The sequence below is a fragment of the Lissotriton vulgaris genome, chromosome 10 (genome assembly GCF_964263255.1).
Source record: "Lissotriton vulgaris chromosome 10, aLisVul1.2, whole genome shotgun sequence".
Classification (NCBI taxonomy): domain Eukaryota; kingdom Metazoa; phylum Chordata; class Amphibia; order Caudata; family Salamandridae; genus Lissotriton; species Lissotriton vulgaris.
In genome coordinates, this window is record NC_141698.1 from 452311744 (window position 1) to 452337831 (window position 26088).

Consider the following 26088-nt stretch of genomic DNA (forward strand, 5'->3'; position numbering starts at 1 on the left):
ACTGGCACAGTGGAAGACGCGACTCGCTGGCCCGTGGGGTTTGAGTTGTGCTAAGCGCACAAAATGGGCAAGAGCGCAGCCCCTAGCGGCGGGAGGGCCGCCCGCGCAGAGAGCCTTGAAGTAACGGATTATCTGCGAAGGAGCGAGAGACACTCCCGCGGCAGTAATTACCAAAATTAAACCGCCATGCATGTCAAGACAAGCAGACAGCAAGGTATATACGCGCATAAGCCAGAAATAACACGTAAAGACCGTTAAGTAAACTCTAAACAAAGAAAACCTGAGAAGAGAAAAACCCTCATCTTGGTGCTGCTGGAGCAGCGAAGAAAGAGGAGGATAGAGCGTCCTCAGGGGAAGTTATGGGACACCCTGTTTCCGGATTGGACAATGCTGTTGGACTCTCTTCGGTTTCTACTTTCCCTGTGCATCATGGGAAACGTAGTTTATTGTTATTGGGTTTGTTGATGACGCTGCTGGAGTAATAAATGGAGAAAGTTACAGCCTAATCCGAAGCCTCTGGTCATGTCATAGAATCTAACTTAGAGACTGTTCTGTTCAAAAGTTTAATTATAAAATCAAATAACATTCCAACATGGGGACTACTCAGTATGAAAACAAGGAAAAGTCGTTAGACATGAATATAATATAAACCGACCCAGAGTCTGCCTTTGTCGAAAAGAGAAAAGGGTCTCTGGCACACATCACAAGAAGGGCACGGTTTTATAGTTTCAGAGAAGTGAAAAAAAATAACACAGTCCACGTAGCATGAAGTGGTCATCGTAGGCTTGTCCTAAGGAAGATGTACAACATGAACCGATCAACATTGTAGAAATAGTGCTAAATAAAATACGGTACTTTAGAAAAAACCTTTGTCATGAATAAGTGTTGAATACCCTTTATCCTCAAACAAGGGAAATGACATTGCACTATTGAAGTAACCTAAACATTAAGCCATTTTAAAGTGAAGGAAATACAGCAATTGCTTGTGCAGCAAATGCCTTGTATATTGCAACGAGAACATCTCAACATCTCAACATGGCTTTCTCCTAAAGCACAGAGATAAATACATTTAATTCAGTACAAGAAAACAACACCATGAAATTAATCCCACTTTGTCTTTTATTATGAAAAGGAAAAATGCAAAAGACAAATATACACGTAGGAAACCTGTTCTTGCCATTTTAAAAGCCAGATTTTGTTCTGCATCTTAAAAATGGAAGTCGCTGCAAGCAGAGGCCTCGTCAATTAAATGTGCAGCCTAGTTGTGCTAACATGAACACATAAATAAACACTATTTTCTGATCAATAAGCAATCTAAAAATATTCAAGATCTACTACATGCAAGGTCCGAACATTTGAGTAATGCCCGTGATTGCTCAATTGGGTAACGGTTCTTTATTTTTATTGCATATAAATCCACATGCATTATTATTCCAGTATGTTGAAACAGTGGATGATTTGCAACATGTTGCTAGTTTTTCTCCTAAAGCAACTTTTATTTTATATGAGAAACATTCAACTGCATATCAAACTGAGATAACAGCCAACCATCTGTTCATTATTTCATCTATTTTTAGGGCTCGGCCTCTGCCAATGCGCAAGCATTGCAGATGTCGAGACATATTGGGGCTTATCCAGAGCTTAACTAAACGGGCGATTTGATGCTGTGCCCATGAAAAAGCACGTGCACAGCATCAAAGCCACCAGCCTCCCTCCACAACCTTACCCCAGCATGCGCTCTGGCATTTCTCCTCCCCTAATTATTCACTGCCCACGGCCGGCCGGCACATCAAAGGCTGCTTCTCCCCGTGCGTCTCGTCACCCTTATTCTCCCCTATTCTTCACTTCTTGCCTCTCCCCGCCCCCTCCCCACCACAGCAATGCCGAGGGCTTGTCTGCCTTCTCCCAGACTCGTTAACTTAACGTTCCCTGGCCTGCACACTAAATTTTCCCTAGCTCTGATGCCTGGGACTTCATTCCTCTTTTTTTACAATGCATTTACCAATGCTTGGCGAAAATGATTGCATTTACCAGTGCTTGTTATGTCTGCGTGTCCCTGCGCTGTGTAGGCTCCCAGTAGTCAGCGGAGCATATCTGTGGGGGTCCCTTCTTCTCCTCCTCGCTCCCAGAGTCCAGAATCAATAAACAACAAGCTGGTTCTAATCTCCACCCTCAGAGTACGGCATCTCACCCAGGACTAAACACAGCAAACTACAACCCCCGACAGGCAGGACGCAAGCGTTGCACATCATGGCAGATGAAAATTCAATATAGTGTCATGTGCTGTCCAACTAATGAGCAACATGGTACGGTATAATGTTCAGCATTATTCTTAAACGTCACATGGTGCCTTATGTTATTTCTAACTATTCAGTCACGCGCATGTCTCGTGGTAACCAACGTTGCTGTGTTGGTGAACTGAGTCAAAAGCAGGCGTGGCACATTGGGCACCTCTCTTAGAAAATAACACTGGTCGTTTATTTACATTCTGATTTAGGAGAAATCTATTTTTTACACCGATGCACCCACCACACAGCTCCACTGATACTCCAACTAAGCTCCACCAATGCACCCACCACACAGCTCCACCAATGCACCAACTAAGCTTCACTGAGGCACCCACCACAGAGCTCCACCGAGGCACCCACCACACAGCTCCACCGATGCACCCACCACACAGCTCCACCGACACAGCTCCACCGATGCACCCACCACACAGCTCCACTGATGCACCCACCACACAGCTCCACTGATGCACCCACCACACAGCTCCACCGATGCACCCACCACACAGCTCCACCGATGCTCCAACTAAGCTCCACCAACGCACCCACCACACAGCTCCACCAATGCACCCACTAAGCTCCACCGATGTACCCACCACACAGCTCCACTGAGGCACCCACCACACAGCTCTACCGATACACCCACCACACAGTTCCACCGATGCACCCACCACACAGCTCCACCGATGCACCCACCACACAGCTCCACCGATGCACCCACCACACAGCTCCACAGATGCACCCACCACACAGCTCCACCGATGCACCCACCACACAGCTCCACTGACACAGCTCCACCGTTACACCCACCACACAGCTCCACGAGACACCCACCACACAGCTCCACGAGACACCCACCACACAGCTCCACCGAGGCACCCACCACACAGCTCCACCGAGGCACCCACCACACAGATCCACCGAGGCACCCACCACACAGCTCCACTGAGGCACCCACCACACAGCTCCACCGATGCACCCACCACACAGCTCCACCGATGCACCCACCACCCAGCTCCACTGATGCACCCACCACACAGTTCCACCGATGCACCCACCACACAGCTCCACCGACACAGCTCCACTGATGCACCCACCACACCGCTCCACCGATGCACCCACCACACAGCTCCACCGATGCACCCACCACACAGCTCCACCGATGCACCCACCACACAGCTCCACCGATGCAGCCACCACACAGCTCCACCGATGCACCCACCACCGAGCTCCACCGATGTACCCACCACACAGCTCCACCGTCACAGCTCCACCAATGCACCCACCCCACAGCTCCCCCAATGCACCCACCACACAGCTCTACCGATGCACCCACCACACAGCTCCACCTACACAGCTCCCCCGATGCACCCACCACACAGCTCCACCGAGGCACCCACCACACAGCTCCACAGATGCACCCACCACACAGCTCCACCGATGCACCCACCACACAGCTCCACCGATGCACCCACCACACAGCTCCACCGATGCACCCACCACACAGCTCCACTGATGCACCCACCACCCAGCTCCACCGATGCAATCACCACACAGCTCCACCGACACAGCTCCACCGATGCACCCACCACACAGCTCCACCGATGCACCCACCACACAGCTCCACCGAGGCACCCACCACACAGCTCCACAGATGCACCCACCACACAGCTCCACAGATGCACCCACCACACAGCTCCACAGATGCACCCACCACACAGCTCCACCGATGCACCCACCACACAGCTCCGCCGATGCACCCACCACACAGCTCCACCGATGCTCCAACTAAGCTCCACCAATGCACCCACCACACAGATCCACCAATGCACCCACTAAGCTCCACTGATGCACACACCACTCAGCGCAACCACAGCATCACTCAGCGCAACCACAGCATCACTCAGCACCACCAGAGCATCACTCAGCGCAACCACAGCACCACTCAGCGCAAACACAGCATCACTGGTTTAAATATGTTCTTTCAATGTTTCAAACTGTTTTCAAGCTTTCACGCTTTATTACAAATCACAAAAATATGTTAATATTTCACTTCTGTTCTTGGATTTTCGTCACAATAAAAAACACTGAACATAATCTTCACAAAGGTTATGTACAAAAGTTTAAGATATTGCCATTACAAATTAAATAAATTATTTAAGTATTAATTATTTAAAAAAATTAAAAGCCATTGTTATTTGTAATATCAATACATCTAAGTCACGTAAATACAAAACATGTTGCATTACAAATGCTATAGGTGTCACATTTGCGAAAGTTATAACTATTGGCATTGTACATGACAAAGCTATTAATTTAGCTATTTTAAAAAATAACACATAAATAAAAAAAATGTCATTTATAAGACCAATAGCTCAAACTTTCCTAATGCGAGCCCTATTGCATTTTCAATGCTTGTTGTATTTGGTCCCTGTTATTAACAATGAAGTCTTTGGAGAGTGTCATCTTTTTTGCATTCAGTGCTATGATATTTCCTACCGGCTTCCTCATAGGTGTTAAGAAGGATATATGAGCACATATCCCCGTCTCTCTCATGTCTCCCATTGTTACTGAGCAGCAAAAGGGTGGTTATTTTGTCAATTTTCATCCCACATTAACTTGTCCTTTTGTCCCCAGATGTTGCCATTGCGTGGTGGCCTCTATGCCTGCGAAGATGCCAACCTTTGGACAAAAGTCTTTGATATTTATCATGATGTTATCAAAGCGAAAGCACAGAAGCAGAAGAAGCTCCTTGCTCTGGATCAATGGTAGGTGTCGAACCAATCACTGCGCTTCCTAATTTGATGTGCCCAGAAGATCTAGGAATGGAGATGTCCTTAAGACATGGCCACTGCTAGAGCTGTAGTACTCTTGACTTCCTCCAGTTTTGCCTTCTCAGTGGTAAAGAATGCGACAATTTGTGCTTCCCGGAGTGCCCTGGGGGTGCTGTAGGGTAAAAGCATTGAGTGTTTCCGCCAGACATTTTTAGGTCGAGCCTAGAGCAGCGCATGCGCTGCTTGCTCGACTTTCAGTAAGGGACTGCAGAAATCGCTACCAGAGGCTTTTTGCTGGCCTTAAGCTTGCGTTCAGAAGCGCGTGCACGCGCGCTTTCTGAACTCCGCCCCGCCGCGCCTCGCCTTAATTGTAAACATATGTGCTTTTATGAGCTTTCCCTTTTGCCGCGGCGGGCGCCCGCACCACTTTCGAATCCCGGGTTGTCTTGTTTCATATACCTCTCTTCAGTGAAAAAGCTTTACAGCGCCTTTTCTCGGTCATGCTGCATTCGCTTGTTACTAAGTCATGGAACGACTTTGCCACCTAGCGTCACAGTCACCTAGAGCATATAGTGGAGGAATTTTTGACTAAGTGTTTTGCGCTCCACTTATATTTTTCATTTTCCACATGTAACCTTCACGATGGTGATTAGAACATACATCTTGACTGCATCCAACTTTCAAGAATCGTTGGCGATTCCTTTTTTTTCTGCAACAGTGGAATCTGCCCACACATTTTTCACAGACACTAATTTAAGGTAAGCCACAAGTATTTGTAGCAGCATTATTGCCACATTTGCTTTTTTTGAGCTTTTTCGGGGTGGGGTGAGAGGGTTGGCATTTTTTTTAACTCGTTACATACCTTTTAGTCAATGCAGCCATTTTCACAACATATTTTTAGACCTTTCAGAGGAATGAGAGTTACTCAATTTATACATTTTGGACATCTTTTCAAACCCCCATTTTGGTATTTTCTTTTCTTTCTCCGCTTTGTTTTTCAGTGGCTTCAGATGCTTTTAGTATTGTTTGTGGTCCCGATGATGATCTCCTGAGTTATACATTGGGGTCGAAACACCAACATCTGATAAGAGGCATTGTTAGGACAACTGAACCTCAAGCAATGTGTGGATCAAAGACTTGGGGCAGAATATGCGTTTCACCATTTATTCTCTACATTTTATAGTCCCACTCACAACATCCCCCCAAAAAAAATACGAATACCCCCCAAAAAATAATTACAACAAAAAAAACGCAATGTCTAGTCCCTCTTTTTGTGAATGCAGCAACTTTTTCATAGCACAGTGTTATTTATGCACCTTTCGTACGATATCTGACTATATACCAAACTAAAGAATTGCATCACTGGAATATGTTTGTGTCCTTCTTATATGTAATATGTTATCTCTCGGGGGCGCAGGTCAATGTGCAACCTTGCGGTCCTATTCTAAATACACTCCTTTTCTCTGAGGCTGAAAGAGAGCATTTGGCAGGGAGGCGTGGCTTGGGCACATATTCAGGCTGCACTCCTGAGCCACCTGTGTGTCTTCCGGAAGCTCGTTATCCAAGACTTTTTGCTTTGCCCTAATTCTATCCCACCAAGTGTCCCCAGAGTGCAATGTACTGCAGGCAGCACTAGCTAATAGAATGGATACAGAAAACAAAGTCCATTTAACTTTCACTTGGCACTTCCCGAAAACCAAGTGGCAGTTCTGTTGGAATGGAGTCTTCCTCAATTTAGTTTTATTTGATGCTGGGAGCAAGCCAACCAGAGATTGCTCTGGGAACGCTCCTAAACTGCCAGGTAACGGTGTAGACCCTCCTGCGTCTCTAACAAGCATTGGAATAGCCAATAGGTCTCGCCTTTGGGACCTTATAAGTGTTTAGTCATGCAACACTTGATGTTTTTGCACCAAGGATATTGTGCTGGATAACTAAACACTTATAAGTTCCCAAAGGCAAGACCTATTGGCTATGCCAATGCTTGTTTACCTCTTCTAACAGTACAGTGTTAAAACTGACGGACTTTCAACACTGTCACTGCTGTTAAACACTAGCACAATAAACTTTACCCCCCCCACCCCCGTATCTGTTAGTGCGAGAACACTCCAGAAATGTAAATTTCCCCCAAGCCCTGCCTCTTGTGAAACTCTTCTTTCCCCCCAGATGAATTTATTAATTACCTTAATCATTGCGTTATCTATGCATGACACATGAGCGTACATAATGCACGGCATTGCGTCTTATTAGCTACCTATGCTAATAACTTTTAGGCATAAGACTGCAGAGCCTAACTGTTTGTTGTGTGCTTATTGTCATGTCAACATGATGCAACTAGTGCAGTGCTTTCGTGCTCAAAAGTGCCTTCCCAAATGGCACACAACCATAACAGTAGGATTGATTACAAATGTGGAATTCACTAACGGTTTCAGTGCAGAGTTCTTATGCTGAAGGGTTACAAAGCCATCCTGCTGAGCAGCAGGTGGCTAAGCACCCGAACGCAGTACCTCGTCACTATGCACCGACACACAGCGATGATTGGCAGTGCCATCGTTGGCTGGCAGCCATCACATTCACACCCAAAATTATGTAAGTCTGTCTACCCTACGAGAGAGAAAGATCGTTCTCTTGACTGGGGGGCATGTTCATCACAAGGCAGTACATCATTTGCACCAAAAAAAAGGTTGGGTCCCTCGTCAAGAGGTCACTGCAGCTTGCACCACCTATTGCCGCTGCCAATTACAGTACTGCACAACTACTGCCATCACACACCTACAGGTGTAACAACTGAGACGATTCCAGGCCCCCAAAGCTATAAGAACGGCTTTGGCGGCAGTTAGCAGTCCTTTTGAATGCCTAATGGATCAACAAACAACTGTTGTTGTGCTAATCTCTAAATTCGATAAGCTGCGACCCCATGTGGCAGACTATCTTAAGTGCCAGTGTTGGCAAATAATTTCCAGTGCCAAACCCCGGAACCCACCCACCGGCTCAAATTAAGCACTGCCGTAAGGACATTTCCCGCTGCCCATGTACGTCTGGTTGTACCAAGTTACACGTGGAAGGTGCTACATAGCTCCGCCGATCTCAGAATAAATGTAGGCTAGCACTTTCAATCATTTTTTATGTTTATACTTTTAATCCTAATTGTGTTTGCATTTCCTAGTATTTGCTTTATAATCACAATAATTGATGTCTATATTTTCTACAGTAAGTTAGAGTGTAGTACACGTCCACAAATATAGCTGTCCCCTCTGTGCATACTGGTTTAGCGGTCCGAAACTGGGTAGTCTCTTACTCCCTGTGAATCATCTGGAAGTTCTGTTATCCTCCCACCTCCCCCCTTCCAAATGGGTATAGCTCAGAGGGCGGGGTGTAAAACATTTGCCCATTTTTAGGTCTTGTGGCGTTAACCGCGCTTTCGCGCGATCTCTCCAGAGACCTATTGTTACTGGCTTCGCTTTCGAGGAGACAAGACCTGGCCGCGCGCATCTGCCAGAATGGGATCGGAGCGGGTGGCGCGCACAACCACGCGCTCCGATTCCTGCAGGCTAGTCACACACACACCCCCACAGAGACTCCCGCGCACCCACACACGCAGAGACATACACGCATGCGCACACACACTAGCGCACATACACACACGCATACACACGAGCGCACACATACAGAGACACACACCACCACCGCGCCGCACACACACAAGAGCACGCGCACACACACACACACGAGCGCACACAGACACCCCCCCCCCTCCCCGCTACAACTAAGCCCCACTCACCTCATTGGTGCAACTCCGGACTTCAGCCGCCACCGCGGGGCTCTCCATCGGGCATGGGAGCCCTGCGTCACCACTGCTCCTCTCCTGGCCAGCCACTCCGTGGGCGCGAGCTTCCAGCAGGAAACGGAAGTCCCGCCCCACGGTAGTTTTCGTCACGCGCACCACAGCACCAGCGGTAAGCGGGCTTCAGGGGCTTCCGTTTTTTTAGGTCTCGGCTAGTTTTGGGAGGGCAGGGGGTGGATGGATTTGGGAGAGCAGTTAAATGGGGCTGTGGTCCGTGATCGTGCTGAAGTCTTTAGCAGTTGTGACGTTTGTGGGAAGCATAGTAATAACTGTATATTATGTTAGGATCACAAACTTTTAGCTACTGTGCGTTGGGATTACTAGGGACGCGGGGAACAAAGGTGGATGCGGGCACCGTCATGGGCATGCTACGTAACTGCTGACCTGACAGCTTGCTTGCGCTCTTACCATAGGTGCTATTTAGGGGTGGGCATATATATATATATATATATATATATATATATATATATATATATATATATATATATATATATATATATATATATATACATACACACACTGGGTGGTGATATTCAGTTGAATGAAAAAAAATATATATATGTATATTTTTGTTATATAGGGGGAAAAGTGTGAACATATTAACTTTTTACATTTTTTATAGTTTTTGGAGCAAATCTTATTTCCTCCTGTGTTGGGGCTCTGAAAGTCTTCAATTCTGGGACCTCTTCCCTCAGTCCCTGGCGTTTGTTGTGCAATGTTTTCATTCAACATTTCCACCGGGATTGTAGCACTACTGATTGGATGGGGTGTGAGGGGGAGTGGTTAGCTTCATTGTCCAACTCCTGTGGCTGAAGGTAGACTTAAACCATTTCTTCACCCCTATTCTCCCTTGACTCTACTCTGACTTCTGTTGTACGTTACCCTACGTCAGGGGTCTTCAAAGTGTGGGGCGCGACCCCCAGGGGGGCCGTGGAGTGATGGAAAGGGGGTCGCGCATTCCCGATCACACTTCTGCCCGGGCCCATCTGACTACAGGGATTCAGCCCCCCTCCTCCCCCGTAGTGTGTCTCAGCTCGAGCTGCTGTGAGCTCCGCTGGGCTGTGTCTGCAGTCTTATCTCCAGCACAGCCCGGCACCCTTGAGTTTCTCACAGGTCGTTAACGACCATTTGCATATTTACATACCTTTTGAAAACTGGTTACTGAGGCTTAGTTTTTTTTATAGTTCCAGTACCCCCTGGGCCCCAACTCAGCCTTTGCCTTACATTTGTATTTTACATTTACTGCAATAGTGTAAGAATGCATTTCATGAAAAGAAATAAAAAGTAGGGTTGCCAGAAGAAAAAAATACCAGCCATTTCTCTTGTAACACACTGTTTGCTACCTCTCACATTTTGTTTGCTTTATATACTTGCACAAATGCCACCATTGCCTACGTAACGTTTGTTCTTTTGTTTGAGTGTCTGCCGTTAAGTGCAGTATTATACCTCTACTTGTACTTTGTACGCTTTTGTAACCTGCACACATATCACTTTTTCCTCCTGTACTGTACCATTTGCTACCTCTTCTATTTTGGTTGCTCACTATTGTCACTTTTGCCTCATGTAACTTAATGTTTGCTTTTGTAATTTGTTCACTTGTAATTTTCTCCTCATGTAACATTACTGTTCCTATTTGCAGCGCTCTGGCACCTTCGGGTAAAGTCTGCGCTATATAAAAACGCATAAATCAATACATTTGTAATGTGACTTTTCTGTCTTTGTTCCCTTTAATTATCAGTCATGGATCATTGAGGCAGCCCTAGAACACAATTAAAAGTGCTTTCTATTTAGATTTGCTGTTCCAAGTATGCACAGATGAGTGCTGAAATATACAGCATTAGGTGACTGCTTATTTTTGTATCGTCTGGGACATCAAAATAATGAGCAGGCAACCCTAACCATAGGACTGGAAGTATGTTGCAAGATCAGCATATTATTTATTTCCTCCACCCTCGTTCCCTGATTAATGTCATAATAGCAATAGTTTAACTTGTATCTCAAATCCTACGCGCCGTCAATAATATGTTGAGTTACTTCAAGTGTCTGGAAATGCACCCTGCATTCAGAGAACTCACTTCTCATTCTCGCACTTCACTTTCATGCTCACCCTGCACTCACAGCGATCACAATGCACTCACACTGATCACCATGCACTCACATCATTCACCCTCTCACCCTGCACTCACAGTGATCACTCTGCAATCACAATGCACTTGCGTTGTTCACCCTCTACCTCAGCCTGCAGTCACACTACTCATCTGCACTCATCCTGCACTCATGTGACACCTCATTCACCTGCCCCCTCACTGCTCAATTTGCAACTCGCTCAAACAAGCCCATCATTAACCATGCATTCATTCATCCCACTCTGCACTTATGTCCACACCCAAATTAATATGGCCACCTCACTCACCCTGCAGTCACTCCTCTTTCCCTACTCTCATACTATTGCATCGCTCACCATGCACTCACATGGGCACTCTTCTCATCCACAGAGTGCAGAGGGTTAATGTGCCTGCTACAAAGAATATGTACTATGTAGATCACAAAACTGAGTGTGAGTAAACTGTGCGTAGCACTATAAACAAATGTTTGGAAGAAAGGTGCTACAGAGAGATGAGGTGCATTGTTGGTGCAACTGCAAATTTAACCACCCACCCCTTGCCTTGCCTGTGCGGCCAATGACAATACCTATGCAACTACCAACCATAACACTGTACAAGTGTGACTATTTCAAGCCCCAAAGCTATAAGAATGACATGGATGTGGGGAGTTTATCGTTTTTAATGTATATGGAATTAATAAACAGCTGTTCTGCTCATTTCTAAATTACACAGACAGAGCCACCATGTGGCAGACGGTCATAGTGCCTGTGTGCACAATTAGGTGCCAGTGCGGAGCACCGGAAACCAAATTAAGCACTGGTGCTGAGGTAACAGGGGAGAGGGACATTTGTTCAAGAAGGTGTGAACGAACAAAGTAGAGATGTGAAAGATGGATAGGGGGACTAGAGAGGTGTAATATACAAATAGACAACAATTTGAATGGAGAGCCTTGAGGTGAATGAGAAGTGCAGATGGGCACGGGAGGTGACGGGGCCAGAGAGGCCATGAGATAAATGCAAGAAACTGTTAGAGATGAGGGCAGTGAAAATACAGAATGGCAAGAGGTGATTAAGTGTGAAGTGAGAAGTTGAATGGGGAGAGTTCAGAAGTTGTAAAAAGGGGTGAAATAAAATGCCGGCAATATGAGAGAGGGATACGGGGTTGGGAGAGGAGAGAGGGATGGAAGGGAGGGGGTGAGAGGAAAGCGGCATTGGTAAATTGCTTAACTCTGCACAAGACCGCCACGGTTTTAGGGACCCCTGCTGCTCCCGGCCAGAGCCAGGTGAGCCTCTAATGTGGCAGCACGTATTCCTGCGGAGTGGAAAGCCCATCACAACAGTTGACTAGACACCTTTCTGATGTTAATTGCTGTATTTTGGTACTGATGGGGTAAAATCTTTCCTCTGTGTTATTGCGTGCAAAAAATGTCAAAATAATGAAGCGATTCTATCCCAAAATAACGTGGCATCACAGAACATTATTTACATTTTCCTCTCACACAATTTAGTCAAGCCTTTCGTGTAATTTGGTCCTCACCTGCCTCGTAATTCCAGAAGCCCTGCCTACAGGTTTAGAAATGTTTGTCAGGAAGGGGGTTCTTACGACTGAAAATGTTGACAGGGGGGTCTCTGCACCCAAAAGTTTGAAGACCTCTGCCCTACGTGAATTGTTGCTCTACGTCCTGTCTCCCAAGTATTGGGTTGTCTATTTCATCTGAGCACCCAATGCATGTGCGGTGAAGCAGTTCCATTTAATCGGGTGTTATGACAGCTACGTTAACATGACTTCCAGAATGTGCTGCTTATTATGGTCATGAGTGGCGATATTGGCACCCTTACTAAAATAAAAGTTGGCCATTGATTGAGTGCACGATAGAAACGCATGATGCATACCAAAGTGTACGACCATCTTTTCACTGTCACTTTTGCTGAATTCCTGTTTGCTTGCCTCTTATTTCCTTTTTTCCCCCTCAGTTTTCATGCATATGGATTGGAAAGACAAATGTTGCTACTGCATAATAAACTGCAATATTTACAACAAGGGGTGGTGAGGGACAGAGTCTCTGAATTAAGCAGAAAGCTCTCACCCAGTCAAGAGATCAGGGCTAGATCCAACACCGTTTTTTAGCTCACTGCACCATCCCAGTTTCAGAACCTGGCTGTATGCAAATTAGTCTGTTCCTGTCCCAGTGCATGATGGGAACAGGGCAAACCAAACTACAAAAGCCAATTCTTACACTGGGAAGGAGACAAGCTCCCGGGGACCGGTTTCTGGCATTACAGCCGTCTTCGGCCCGGTTTGCTTGAATCCTGATGGTGCAATGAGCAAGGGTCTCACATCTGAGAATACCCTTCCACGCTTAGGGTGGACAAAAATATTTACAACAAGGGGTGGTGAGGGACAGAGTCTCTGAATTAAGCAGAAAGCTCTCACCCAGTCAAGAGATCAGGGCTAGATCCAACACCGTTTTTTAGCTCACTGCACCATCCCAGTTTCAGAACCTGGCTGTATGCAAATTAGTCTGTTCCTGTCCCAGTGCATGATGGGAACAGGGCAAACCAAACTACAAAAGCCAATTCTTACACTGGGAAGGAGACAAGCTCCCGGGGACCGGTTTCTGGCATTACAGCCGTCTTCGGCCCGGTTTGCTTGAATCCTGATGGTGCAATTGGCTTGGTAGTTTAGTCTGCCCTGTTCCCATGATGCACTGGGCCAGGGACAGACTGATTTGCATATAGCCAGGTTCTGAGCTGGGATGGGGCAGTGAGATAAATAACGGTGATGGATCAAGCCCTGATCTTTGGACTGGGTAAGAGTGGTCTGTTTAACTCAGACACTCTGTTCATCACCACCCCCTTTTCTAAATCGTTTTTGGCCACTATAGGTGTGGCAGGGTATACTCAGACATGAGTCCCTTTCTCACTGCTCCATCAGGATTCAAGCAAGCCGGGCCGAAGAAGGCTGAAATGCCAGAAACCGGTCCCCGGTAGCTTGTCTCCTTTCCGGTGAAGAATTGGCTTGGTAGTTTAGTCTGCCCTGTTCCCATGATGCACTGGGCCAGGGACAGACTGATTTGCATATAGCCAGGTTCTGAGCTGGGATGGGGCAGTGAGATAAATAACGGTGATGGATCAAGCCCTGATCTTTGGACTGGGTAAGAGTGGTCTGTTTAACTCAGACACTCTGTTCATCACCACCCCCTTTTCTAAATCGTTTTTGGCCACTATAGGTGTGGCAGGGTATACTCAGACATGAGTCCCTTTCTCACTGCTCCATCAGGATTCAAGCAAGCCGGGCCGAAGAAGGCTGAAATGCCAGAAACCGGTCCCCGGTAGCTTGTCTCCTTTCCGGTGAAGAATTGGCTTGGTAGTTTAGTCTGCCCTGTTCCCATGATGCACTGGGCCAGGGACAGACTGATTTGCATATAGCCAGGTTCTGAGCTGGGATGGGGCAGTGAGATAAATAACGGTGATGGATCAAGCCCTGATCTTTGGACTGGGTAAGAGTGGTCTGTTGAACTCAGACACTCTGTTCATCACCACCCCCTTTTCTAAAGCATAATAAACTGCAGCTTCATAACTCAGTAGGATTCTGAGAAAATTGTATTTTACTGACATCTTAAAGTTCTGGTCCTCGCCTAGATCTTCATGCTGGGCATATCTTCTACATTTGGAGAGCTCTATCTCCACATTACAGTTTGTTGTTACCTTCTCAAAAGGTCTATTGGCTTTGAAAATAACTATGGTATTCCGAGCTACTGTGGCTCAAGTACCATGTTTGAACCTTTAAATATGATGGGAGAGTTGAGCATTTTAGTTCAATGTACTGATTCCCTGTGTGCGACCCTTGACCCTCAGTCCAGGCAGGTCGCTCCCTCTGCCACTGTACAGACCCCCGGATTCCCGCTGCTGCTGGCCCGTGTCATCTGCCTCCCTGCAGACTGATCTACCACACACTGACCCCTTCTCTGAGGGCTGCTCTCCGTGGTTTTTCGCCTCCGCTCTACGCCTAACCCTCTGGTTGCTTCCCGGTTTTGCCTCCTGTTTCCACTACTATGGTGCTGTCTGTCTGTGTCTCTTTCCCTTCTGATTTCCGTTCTGTGCCCCTGTTGCCTTCCGTGCCCCTCGCTCTCTTCTGTGTCCCTGTCTCCTCCTGTACCCCTCGTTCTGCCTCCATATCCCTGACTCCTCCTGTACCCCTCGTTTCTTTCCCTCTGTGCCCCTGACCCCTCCTGTACCCCTCGTTCTTCCTCTGCACCTGCTCCCCCCCTCCCGCCCGTAGTTCCCGCCGCTCGCGCCCCACGCGGCCCGCCCCCTCACTACCCATTGACCCTCCCTGCTGCCCCTCCCTCCCTCGCCCCCTCTTATGTAGGCCGCACAGCGGATGCAGAACAGCGGCGCGCCGCTGGCGCACCGAAGGCAAGCCCGTCTGCGCCTGTCCGCGCCTGGATCGAGCCCAGTGCCAGGACCCATGGCGCTCGATGATGCCAGCCCACCCGACTGAGTTACGACGCCCCACCCTCCACGCACTCAATACAGGCCGGACCCCTGCCTGCCACCGCGCCACCCCGCAATGCACCCACCGACCCTTCGCCTGCCAAGCCTGCAAATTCACCTGCCTCAGGACCTACGACATACCCACCAGGCCAGACACCAGCGACAACTACCTCAAGTGCATCCTGCTCAACACCCGATCCTTCCACAGGCACGCCGTCGAACTCTGGAACCTCCTCGACACTACAACGCCGGACGTCGCCTTCCTCACAGAAACCTGGATGAACGCCTCCTCAGCCCCCGACATAGCCATAGCCATCCCTGATGGCTACAAGATCATCAGGAGGGACTGCGTCAACCAGACAGGAGGAGGCCATGTCCACAGAAACACCATCCGCATCACGACCAACACCGACGATACCCTCACCGCCGCCGAGCACCTTCACTTCCAGATACACACCGACCCCAAGACCACCCTCAGAGGCACCCTCAACTACAGACCCCCAGGATCACGCACACAATTCAGCGAAGCCATCGCCGACTTCATCAGCCCGCACGCCCTCACCTCCCCAGACTACATCCTCCTAGGAGACCTCAATTTTCACCTAGAAAACAACAATGACAACAGCACCACCACCCTGCTGGACAACCTCGCCAACAAGCAACTGGTGAACACCCCCACCCACTACGCCAGCCACACACTCGACCCAGTCTTCTTCTCCAGCAACCACATCTCCTTCAGCCACTCCACCGGACTACACTGGACAGATCACAGCTGCGTCCACTTCAACTTCAGGAAAACGACGACCCACCACCACCCGAAACAGGCCCCCCGAAGATTCTGGAACAAGATCACCACTGACCAGCTCACCGACTCCCAGCAGACCCGGCAGCAAGAAAGCCTCATGGTTCACCATCTACCTCAAAATCTCCAAGCAATCCTGCCGTACCCTCGAGAAAGCCTGGCGCAACGACCAATCAGCAGAAAACATGACAACCCTCAAGAATGCCATCCGCAAACACCACCAACTGATCTGCACCACCAAAAGGACTGTATTCAGAGAACGACTGGGCAACAACCACCACAACAGCAAGGAACTCTTCAGCATAGTCAAAGAGCTCTCCAACCCCAGCGCCAACAACAACGACTTCACGCCCTCGCAAGACCTCTGCGTCTCACTCGCCTCATTCTTCCACCGCAAGATCGTCGACATACACAACAGCTTCGGCGCCCAGACCACGCACCCAACCACCGAACAAACGCCCCCCACCACCACCCTCCGCACCTGGACCCCCGTCAGCACCGAAGACACCACCCTCGTGATGAACACCATCCACTCCGGCTCTCCGGCTGACCCCTGTCCACACCACATCTTTAACAAAGCCAACTCCATCATCGCACCCCATCTCCGGAACGCCATCAACAACTCCTTCGCATTGGCCACCTTTCCGGAGAGCTGGAAACATGCGGAGCTCAGCGCCCTCCTCAAGAAACCCACCGCTGACCCCACGGACCTCAAGAACGTCCGCCCAATCTCGCTCCTCCCTTTCCCCGCCAAAGTCATCGAGAAGACCGTCAACAAACAGCTAACCGCCTTCCTCGAGACTAACGGTTCCCTTGACCCATCGCAGTCTGGCTTCCGAGCAAACCACAGCACCGAGACCGCCCCCATCGCAGCTACCGACGACATCAGGACCCTGCTTGACAACGGGGAAACTGCTGCCCTCATCCTCCTCGACCTCAGCCGCATTTGACACAGTCTGCCACCGCACCCTAACAACTTGCCTCCACCACGCCGGGATCCAAAGAAATGCTCTGGAATGGATCACCTCCTTCCTCTCCGACAGAACTCAGAGAGTCCGCCTCCCCCCTTTCCGCTCAGCGGCCACCAAGATCATCTGCAGCGTTTCTCAAGGCTCCTCGCTCAGCCCCACCCTCTTCAACGTCTACATGAGCCCCCTCGTAGCCATCGGACGCCAACACAACCTTAACACCATCTCCTACGCTGACGACACCCAGCTGATCCTCTCCTTCACCAACGACCCTGCCACCGCCAGAGCCAGCCTCCATGAAGGAATGAAAGACGTCGCAGATTGGATGAAGCTCAGCCATCTGAAACTTAACTCAGACAAGATGGAAGTCCTCATCCTCGGATCATCGCCCTCTGCCTGGGACGACTCCTGGTGGGCCCCCGCACTCAGCACCGCCCCCAAGCCCACGAACCACGCTCGCAACCTGGGCTTCATCCTGGACTCCTCCCTCACGATGACCAAGCAAGTCAATGCCGTCTCATCATCCTGTTTCAACACCCTGCGCATGCTCCAAAAGATCTTCCGTTGGATCCCCACTGAAACCAGAAAGACGGTCACCCAGGCCCTCGTCACCAGCCGACTGGACTACGGGAACGCCCTCTACGCTGGAATCATAGCCAAAATACAGAAAAGATTGCAGCGAATACAGAATGCCTCTGCACGACTCATCCTGGACATCCCCCGTCACGGCCGCATCTCTGCCCACCTGAGAGACCTGCACTGGCACCCCGTCAGCAAGAGGATCACGTTCAGGCTCCTCACCCATGCACACAAGGCTCTCCACGACATGGGCCCCAAATACCTCAACAACCGCCTCACGTTCTACACACCCACCCGCCAGCTCCGATCCGCCAGCCTCGCCCTCGCCACCGTCCCTCGGATTCGCAGAACCACCACCGGAAGATCCTTCTCCTACCTGGCTGCCAAGACATGGAACACCCTCCCCTCCCACCTGCGGCTGACCCGGGACCATCTCTCCTTCAGGAAGCAACTCAAGACCTGGCTCTTTGAGCAGTAGCAGCACCCCTCCCCCTAGCGCCTTGAGACCCTAGCAGGTGAGTAGCGCGCTTTATAAATGCAAGGATTGATTGTGGCATTTTTTTAAAAATTTTGACATTTAGCGCAAGGCGCGCGCACGTCCGCACCACTCGCATGCTTGTTTGGACTGTGCCTCGTGACAGAAGAGAAAAGGCACTTGTCTGCATCAGACATGCCCATCAAATATTTATACTCTGCTCAGCAGTCTCAATACATTTATTTTGTACAGCTTCTGTAACACCTGTTTTAACACTGCAATCAAAATAAAATAAAACTGAACAGGACCGTAGATGACGTGTGACGTACACTGTACGCAAACTGAGCATTCATGCGTGTATGTGTCTATACACTCCGGCACCCGTGCACACATACAGTGGTACGCACACAGCAGAGCACGCACACTAACACACGTATAGATAGATACACAAACACAGTGGCTCACACACGCACACACACAGTAGGCCACATACACTAACTTGCTGTATTTGTGCCTTATTTCTGCCCATTTTCCCTTTCTCTCCCTCTGCTCCTTCACTCGTTTTCACTCGTTTTTTTACCCTTTCTATCTTTCACCTTTCTGCTCTTTTCTGCATCTCTGCTGTTTTGTGCCTTATTTCTGCGTATTTTCCCTTTTTTCTTTATCCCTTCTTTCCTCCCTTTACCTTTCCCCGCTGCTGCTGAACCCGCGGCCGCTCCCCCCCCCCAGCACGACCGGCCCAATCCAGCTCCCCTCCCCGCCTCCCAGCTGTCCAGCCCTCCCCGACCCCTACTTAATGGCGGCCACTGCGCGGCCGCGGGCGCCGCTGGTGCACCGAAGGCGCGTCAAAGGCAAGCACGTCTGCACCCGTCTGCGACCCGTCCGCAACCAGCACCAGGAACCCAGGACCTCCGCCCCGCCAACGCTACGACCCAGCAGCACTCCACGCACTCAACCCAGGCTGCAACAACAACTGCAAGCTAGCATCACCAGCCGACACCCATGGACCCTTCAGCTGTCACCACTGCCGGCACACCTGCAGCACCGCCAAGAACACGGATCCAGCACAACCCGCCCACAAGAACACAACCGAACCGAAGACCCTGCAATGCATCCTCCTCAACGTCCGATCCCTCCACAAACACGCAACAGAAATCTGGGACCTCCTCGACAGCACCACCCCAGACGTAGCATTCTTCACCGAAACCTGGACCAACACCACCTTGGGACCGGACATCGCCATCGCCATCCCCCAAGGATACAAGATCTCCAGGAAGAACCGCCCCATCCACCCAGGAGGAGGAATCGCCATCGTCCACAAATCCAGCCTCTGCCTGAGCACACTCCCTGACGAGTCCACAGAACTGATGGAACACCTTAATTTCAAGATACTGGCCAGCCCCACCGCCGCCCTCCGAGGAACCCTCATCTACCGACCCCTCGGACCCCGCGGACCCTTCGCCAACTCCATCACGGACATTATCTCCCTGCAGGCCATCGCATCCACCAACTACACCCTGCTGGGAGACCTCAACTTCTACCTCGACAATCAACTGGACCCCAACACCACATCCCTCCTGGACAACCTCCACAACATTGGACTCCGCCAGATCGTGACCGAGCCCACGCACTCAGCAGGACACACCCTCGACCCCCTCTTCACTACAGGAAACTCCATCACCTTCAGCCACACCACCAAACTCCCATGGACCGACCATCGTTGCGTCCACTTCACCTTCAGAACACCCACCATCCACAGACACCAGCACCTGCTTCCACAAAGAAACTGGACCAAAATCACCGATGACCAGCTCACCTCCTCACTCAACAACTCCACCGCAACTACGCGGAAAACGACGACCCCAACACCGCAGCCCGAACCCTGCATAGATGGATCTCGGACAGCACCAACACCATAGCCCCCCTCAAGAAAATCAATACCCGTGCCAAGAAAGCCAGATGGTTTACCACCGAACTTCGAGAGTCCAGGCGCACATGCCGCCGCCTTGAAAAGGCCTGGAGAAACACCAAATCCACAGAAGCCCACAACAACTTCAGAGCCGCCACCAACGCCCACCATCAACTCATCAGAGAAACAAGGAAAAAAGCGATTGAAGACAGAATCTCCACCCACGCACACAACAGCAAGGAACTCTTCAGCATCATCAAGGAGTTCGCCCAACCCACCAGCGAGTCTACCGACATCCCTCCCTCACAAGACCTCTGCGACAAACTCTGCATCTTTTTCCACCACAAAATCAAGAGCTTCTACGACAACTTCGACGAAGACAACCAACACACTGAACCCTCACCAACCACCCCCGACACCCGGAAACCAGCGATTGATGACTGGACAGCCCTCACCACCGAAGACACACTGAAGACAGTGAAGTCAATCCACTCAGGGGCCCCCAAGGACCCCTGCCCCCACCACATCTTCAACAGAGCCGCCAACACCATCGCACCCATGCTCCGCCAAACCATCAACCACTCCCTGGCGACCGCCTCGTTCCCCGACGACTGGAAACACGCCGAGGTCAACCCCCTCCTAAAGAAACCCTCAGCGGACCCCACCGACCTCAAAAACTACAGACCCATCTCCCTGCTCCCGTTCCCAGCGAAAGTCATCGAGAAAGCCATCAACAGCCAACTCGCCACATTCATTGAAGAACACAACATCCTCGACTCCTCCCAATCCGGCTTCAGAAAAAACCACAGTACGGAAACCGCCCTCCTCGCCGCTACAGACGACATCCGCACCTTACTGGACAAAGGATAAACAGTAGCCCTCATCCTCCTCGACCTATCAGCGGCGTTCGACACAGTCTCCCACCGCACTCTAATACGCAGACTCTACGATGCAGGAATCCAGGACACGGCCCTCGACTGGATCTGCTCCTTCCTCTCCGGCAGGACGCAGCGGGTCATACTCCCCCCCCCCCCCCCCCCCTTTCCTCTCGGACCCCACACCGATCACCTGCGGAGCCCCCCAGGGCTCCTCCCTCAGCCCGACGCTCTTCAACGTCTACATCGCTCCACTTGCCCCCATCGTCAGAACCTACGGACTCAACATTGTGTCATATGCAGACGACACCCAGCTCATCCTCTCCCTATCCAACGAGCCCAACACCGCCAGACGCAACTTTCGAGAAGGCATGGAAGCCGTCGCCAAATGGATGAAAAACAGCTGCCTTCAACTAAACACCAACAAAACAGAAGTACTCATCATGGGCCCAAACCCCGACGCCTGGAGCGACACCTGGTGGCCCACCGCCCTCGGAAACCCGCCAACCCCCACAGACCACGCACGCAACCTGGGAATCATCCTGGACTCCGAGCTCAAAATGGACCGCCAGATCAACTCTGTCTCATCTTCCTGCTTCCACACCCTCCGCCTCCTTCGTAACACCTTCAAATGGATCCCCCTCGAACACTGAAAGACAGTCACTCACGCCCTGGTCACCAGCAGACTCGACTACGGCAACGCACTCTACGCCGGAATAAACAAAAACCTCATCCGCAAGCTACAGAACATCCAGAACGCCGCCGCAAGACTGGTCCTCAACCTGCCAAAACACTGCCACATCTCCCAGCACCTGTGCACACTCCACTGGCTCCCCGTCGAGGCGAGAATCACCTTTAAGATGCTCACCCACGCACACAAGGCCCTCCACGGCACCGGACCAGCATACCTGAACAGCCGGCTCAAATTCCACGCACCCCAAAGGACCCTTATCAGCCCAGCTTTCCTACGCCGTGGTCCCCCGCACCAGAAAGACCAGATCGGGAGGCCACTCCTTCTCCTTCCTTGCGGCCAAAGCATGGAACGCCCTTCCCCTCCACCTCAGACAGACAACATCGCTCCCCATCTTCGCAAGAAACCTCAAAACCTGGCTCTTCGACAGACCCCTCCTTGATGGAATGGAACCTGCACCTGTAGTTCTACATGGCAATTATAATTTGACATACTTTTCGGAAGTTAGCTATGTGTAAAATGGTCAGGGTCTATTGATTACCAACAAGCATTCATCTAAAGAAACTATATATAAATGAATTATTTCAGGATTCCTTCAAAGTAGTACATGGAGAGTATTTATTTACTCCGACTTTATAGCAATCAAGTTATTTAAAAAGGAAACAAACAAGTGCCACAAGTGATATATAAAGCTAGCGACCAATTACTTCATTGGAACAAGCAACACCAACACGGGCATGAATCTCCATAGCTTTGGTATCAACATTATCTTGTGGATTCAATTGACATATATTATCAATGCAATTAACATTTTGTATGCGCTCAAAAGGTGATCAGAGAAGGAGACAGTTTAGGTAGGATGGGTGTGGTTGGGTAGAGGTGAGGACTGGGTAAAGGGTGTTGTGACTGTATTCAATCACAGTGAAATTTAATGCAACCTTTACAGACTAATTGTTGTTCATTAGTTCCAATAAATTCTTTAACATAGGATCTGAATGTATCCACGGGTTGCTTCCTATGTTAAGAGGGTAAAATATAATCCGGTCTACGTTTCGACCCCTGGATTAAGGGTTGATTGAAGCCTCATTCTGGGGTCTTCTTCAGGACTTGGAGAACTACAGGAGCGCCTGAAAGTTATATAAATGTAAAGAGCAATGTATCAAAACTCGCGTTCGGGGTAATGATGTACTACTGTTGCTTAAGTGTAAACATGGACTTCTTACTTGATGTTGGGCCGTCAAGTGGCCTGTTAGAGTTGGACCATCCTTGGTTCCTCTGCGATTATAATTGACCTGGAAGTGTATTACAAAAAGGGGTATGTATATCAATGCCGGGTCACTACTGTAACCCTATCCATAGTGTGTTTGACAGGCGACCAAAGGGGAACTTACTAGGACATCCGGGGCTTTCCAGTCTGTCCATTTTCATCCGTATGTGATTCTTCAGACGTGTTATTTCTGAAGATTTAAAAGGAGGAGTTGAAATTGTTGTAGGAACGGGTCAGATTGTTACACTGAATCATCAAAAGAGTGCAAATTACGCGCCACTTTAGAAAGGAAGAGAGGAACTGTTACATCACAATATGGTACTGTTCGACAAGCAAAAGCTGTGTCTAAGGTCAAAAATGGGCTTTTAATAAAGCCGGGTCTATTCTTGTCATGAGTTCTTGTAGAAACTGACACTCGTTTAAGCAAGCAAAAGTAAAAGCTATGTCTAAGGTCAAAAATGGGCTTTTAATAGAGCCGGGTCTATTCTTGTCATGGGTTCTTGAAGAAACTGACACTCGTTTAAGCAAGCAAAAGCAAGAGCTGTGTCTAAGGTCAAAAATGGGCTTTTAATAAAGCCGGGTCTATTCTTGTCATGAATTCTTGAAGAAACTGACACTCGTTTAAAAATGGAACCGTGCCAATCGGGATTTTTAAGCAAATCCGTTTTCAGATCTTTAGACGCTAACGCAAAGCCGCATCTCAGAGTTTTGGCTGGGCGCCGAATTTGGTTGTCCCACGATCAAGAACGCTTACCTCCTATGCTTCGTCAAGGCACGTCTACTCTGCAGCGCTGCCCAGCCGCTAGTGAAACAGCCGCGAGGTGCAGGCGCTGGATACTAACCGAGGGCTCGTCAGAGACAGCCAATCGGGTGGCAGTAGCTACGTCTTGTTAGGGGAGTATGTCTAAAGTGTATTCTAAGATTTAGTAGATTCTAGACATATTGAAAATTTCAACATACACATCTCTACGGTTATAAATGAACAATATATGCAGACATGACATATAAATATATAATTACATTTACACTGAAAAAAGGTTTCTCGTGTTTAACAGCGAACAAATGTGATAATGCTTGAAATTCAACCATTTTCAATATGCACATTGTGTGATAGCCTTCTGTGTTTTTTAAGACATGTAGAACCATATTGAGCCAGTGGTTCTTGGCATGTAAATGCAGTGGTAAACAGTGCATATAATCATAAACAGTTCACAAATGATTCGTCATAATGTTGCAGAAATATTTTGCAAAACACATTAAGGGTTGTTATTCCTAATAAAATCATAGTACACCTGACATGCCAAATCATGGATAAATTGGACTAACTTTGAACCACTGGCTCAATATGGTTCTACATGTCTTAAAAAACACAGAAGGCTATCACACAATGTGCATATTGAAAATGGTTGAATTTGAGGCATTATCACATTTGTTCGCTGTTAAACACGAGAAACCTTTTTTCAGCGTAAATGTAATTATATATTTATATGTCATGTCTGCATATATTGTTCACTTATAACCGTAGAGATGTGTATGTTGAAATTTTCCATATGTCTAGAATCTACTAAATCTTAGAATACACTTTAGACATACTCCCCTAACAAGACGTAGCTACTGCCACCCGATTGGCTGTCTCTGACGAGCCCTCGGTTAGTATCCAGCGCCTGCACCTCGCGGCTGTTTCACTAGCGGCTGGGCAGCGCTGCAGAGTAGACGTGCCTTGACGAAGCATAGGAGGTAAGCGTTCTTGATCGTGGGACAACCAAATTCGGCGCCCAGCCAAAACTCTGAGATGCGGCTTTGCGTTAGCGTCTAAAGATCTGAAAACGGATTTGCTTAAAAATCCCGATTGGCACGGTTCCATTTTTAAACGAGTGTCAGTTTCTTCAAGAATTCATGACAAGAATAGACCCGGCTTTATTAAAAGCCCATTTTTGACCTTAGACACAGCTCTTGCTTTTGCTTGCTTAAACGAGTGTCAGTTTCTTCAAGAACCCATGACAAGAATAGACCCGGCTCTATTAAAAGCCCATTTTTGACCTTAGACATAGCTTTTACTTTTGCTTGCTTAAACGAGTGTCAGTTTCTACAAGAACTCATGACAAGAATAGACCCGGCTTTATTAAAAGCCCATTTTTGACCTTAGACACAGCTTTTGCTTGTCGAACAGTACCATATTGTGATGTAACAGTTCCTCTCTTCCTTTCTAAAGTGGCGCGTAATTTGCACTCTTTTGATGATTCAGTGTAACAATCTGACCCGTTCCTACAACAATTTCAACTCCTCCTTTTAAATCTTCAGAAATAACACGTCTGAAGAATCACATACGGATGAAAATGGACAGACTGGAAAGCCCCGGATGTCCTAGTAAGTTCCCCTTTGGTCGCCTGTCAAACACACTATGGATAGGGTTACAGTAGTGACCCGGCATTGATATACATACCCCTTTTTGTAATACACTTCCAGGTCAATTATAATCGCAGAGGAACCAAGGATGGTCCAACTCTAACAGGCCACTTGACGGCCCAACATCAAGTAAGAAGTCCATGTTTACACTTAAGCAACAGTAGTACATCATTACCCCGAACGCGAGTTTTGATACATTGCTCTTTACATTTATATAACTTTCAGGCGCTCCTGTAGTTCTCCAAGTCCTGAAGAAGACCCCAGAATGAGGCTTCAATCAACCCTTAATCCAGGGGTCGAAACGTAGACCGGATTATATTTTACCCTCTTAACATAGGAAGCAACCCGTGGATACATTCAGATCCTATGTTAAAGAATTTATTGGAACTAATGAACAACAATTAGTCTGTAAAGGTTGCATTCAATTTCACTGTGATTGAATACAGTCACAACACCCTTTACCCAGTCCTCACCTCTACCCAACCACACCCATCCTACCTAAACTGTCTCCTTCTCTGATCACCTTTTGAGCGCATACAAAATGTTAATTGCATTGATAATATATGTCAATTGAATCCACAAGATAATGTTGATACCAAAGCTATGGAGATTCAT

At 48.7% G+C, this 26088-nt stretch overlaps 1 protein-coding gene across 4 annotated transcripts in view; it reads left to right on the forward strand.

Annotated features, from left to right (window-relative positions):
- Positions 1 to 26088, forward strand: part of LOC147685394 (uncharacterized) — a 374955-nt gene that overhangs the window by 116301 nt on the left and 232566 nt on the right. For all 4 annotated transcript variants that reach the window (XM_086941307.1, XM_086941308.1, XM_086941310.1 and 1 more), the window contains exon 2: positions 4923 to 5053. In XM_086941307.1, the coding sequence (XP_086797433.1) occupies positions 4923 to 5053 (131 nt within the window). The remainder of the gene's footprint in view (positions 1 to 4922; positions 5054 to 26088) is intronic.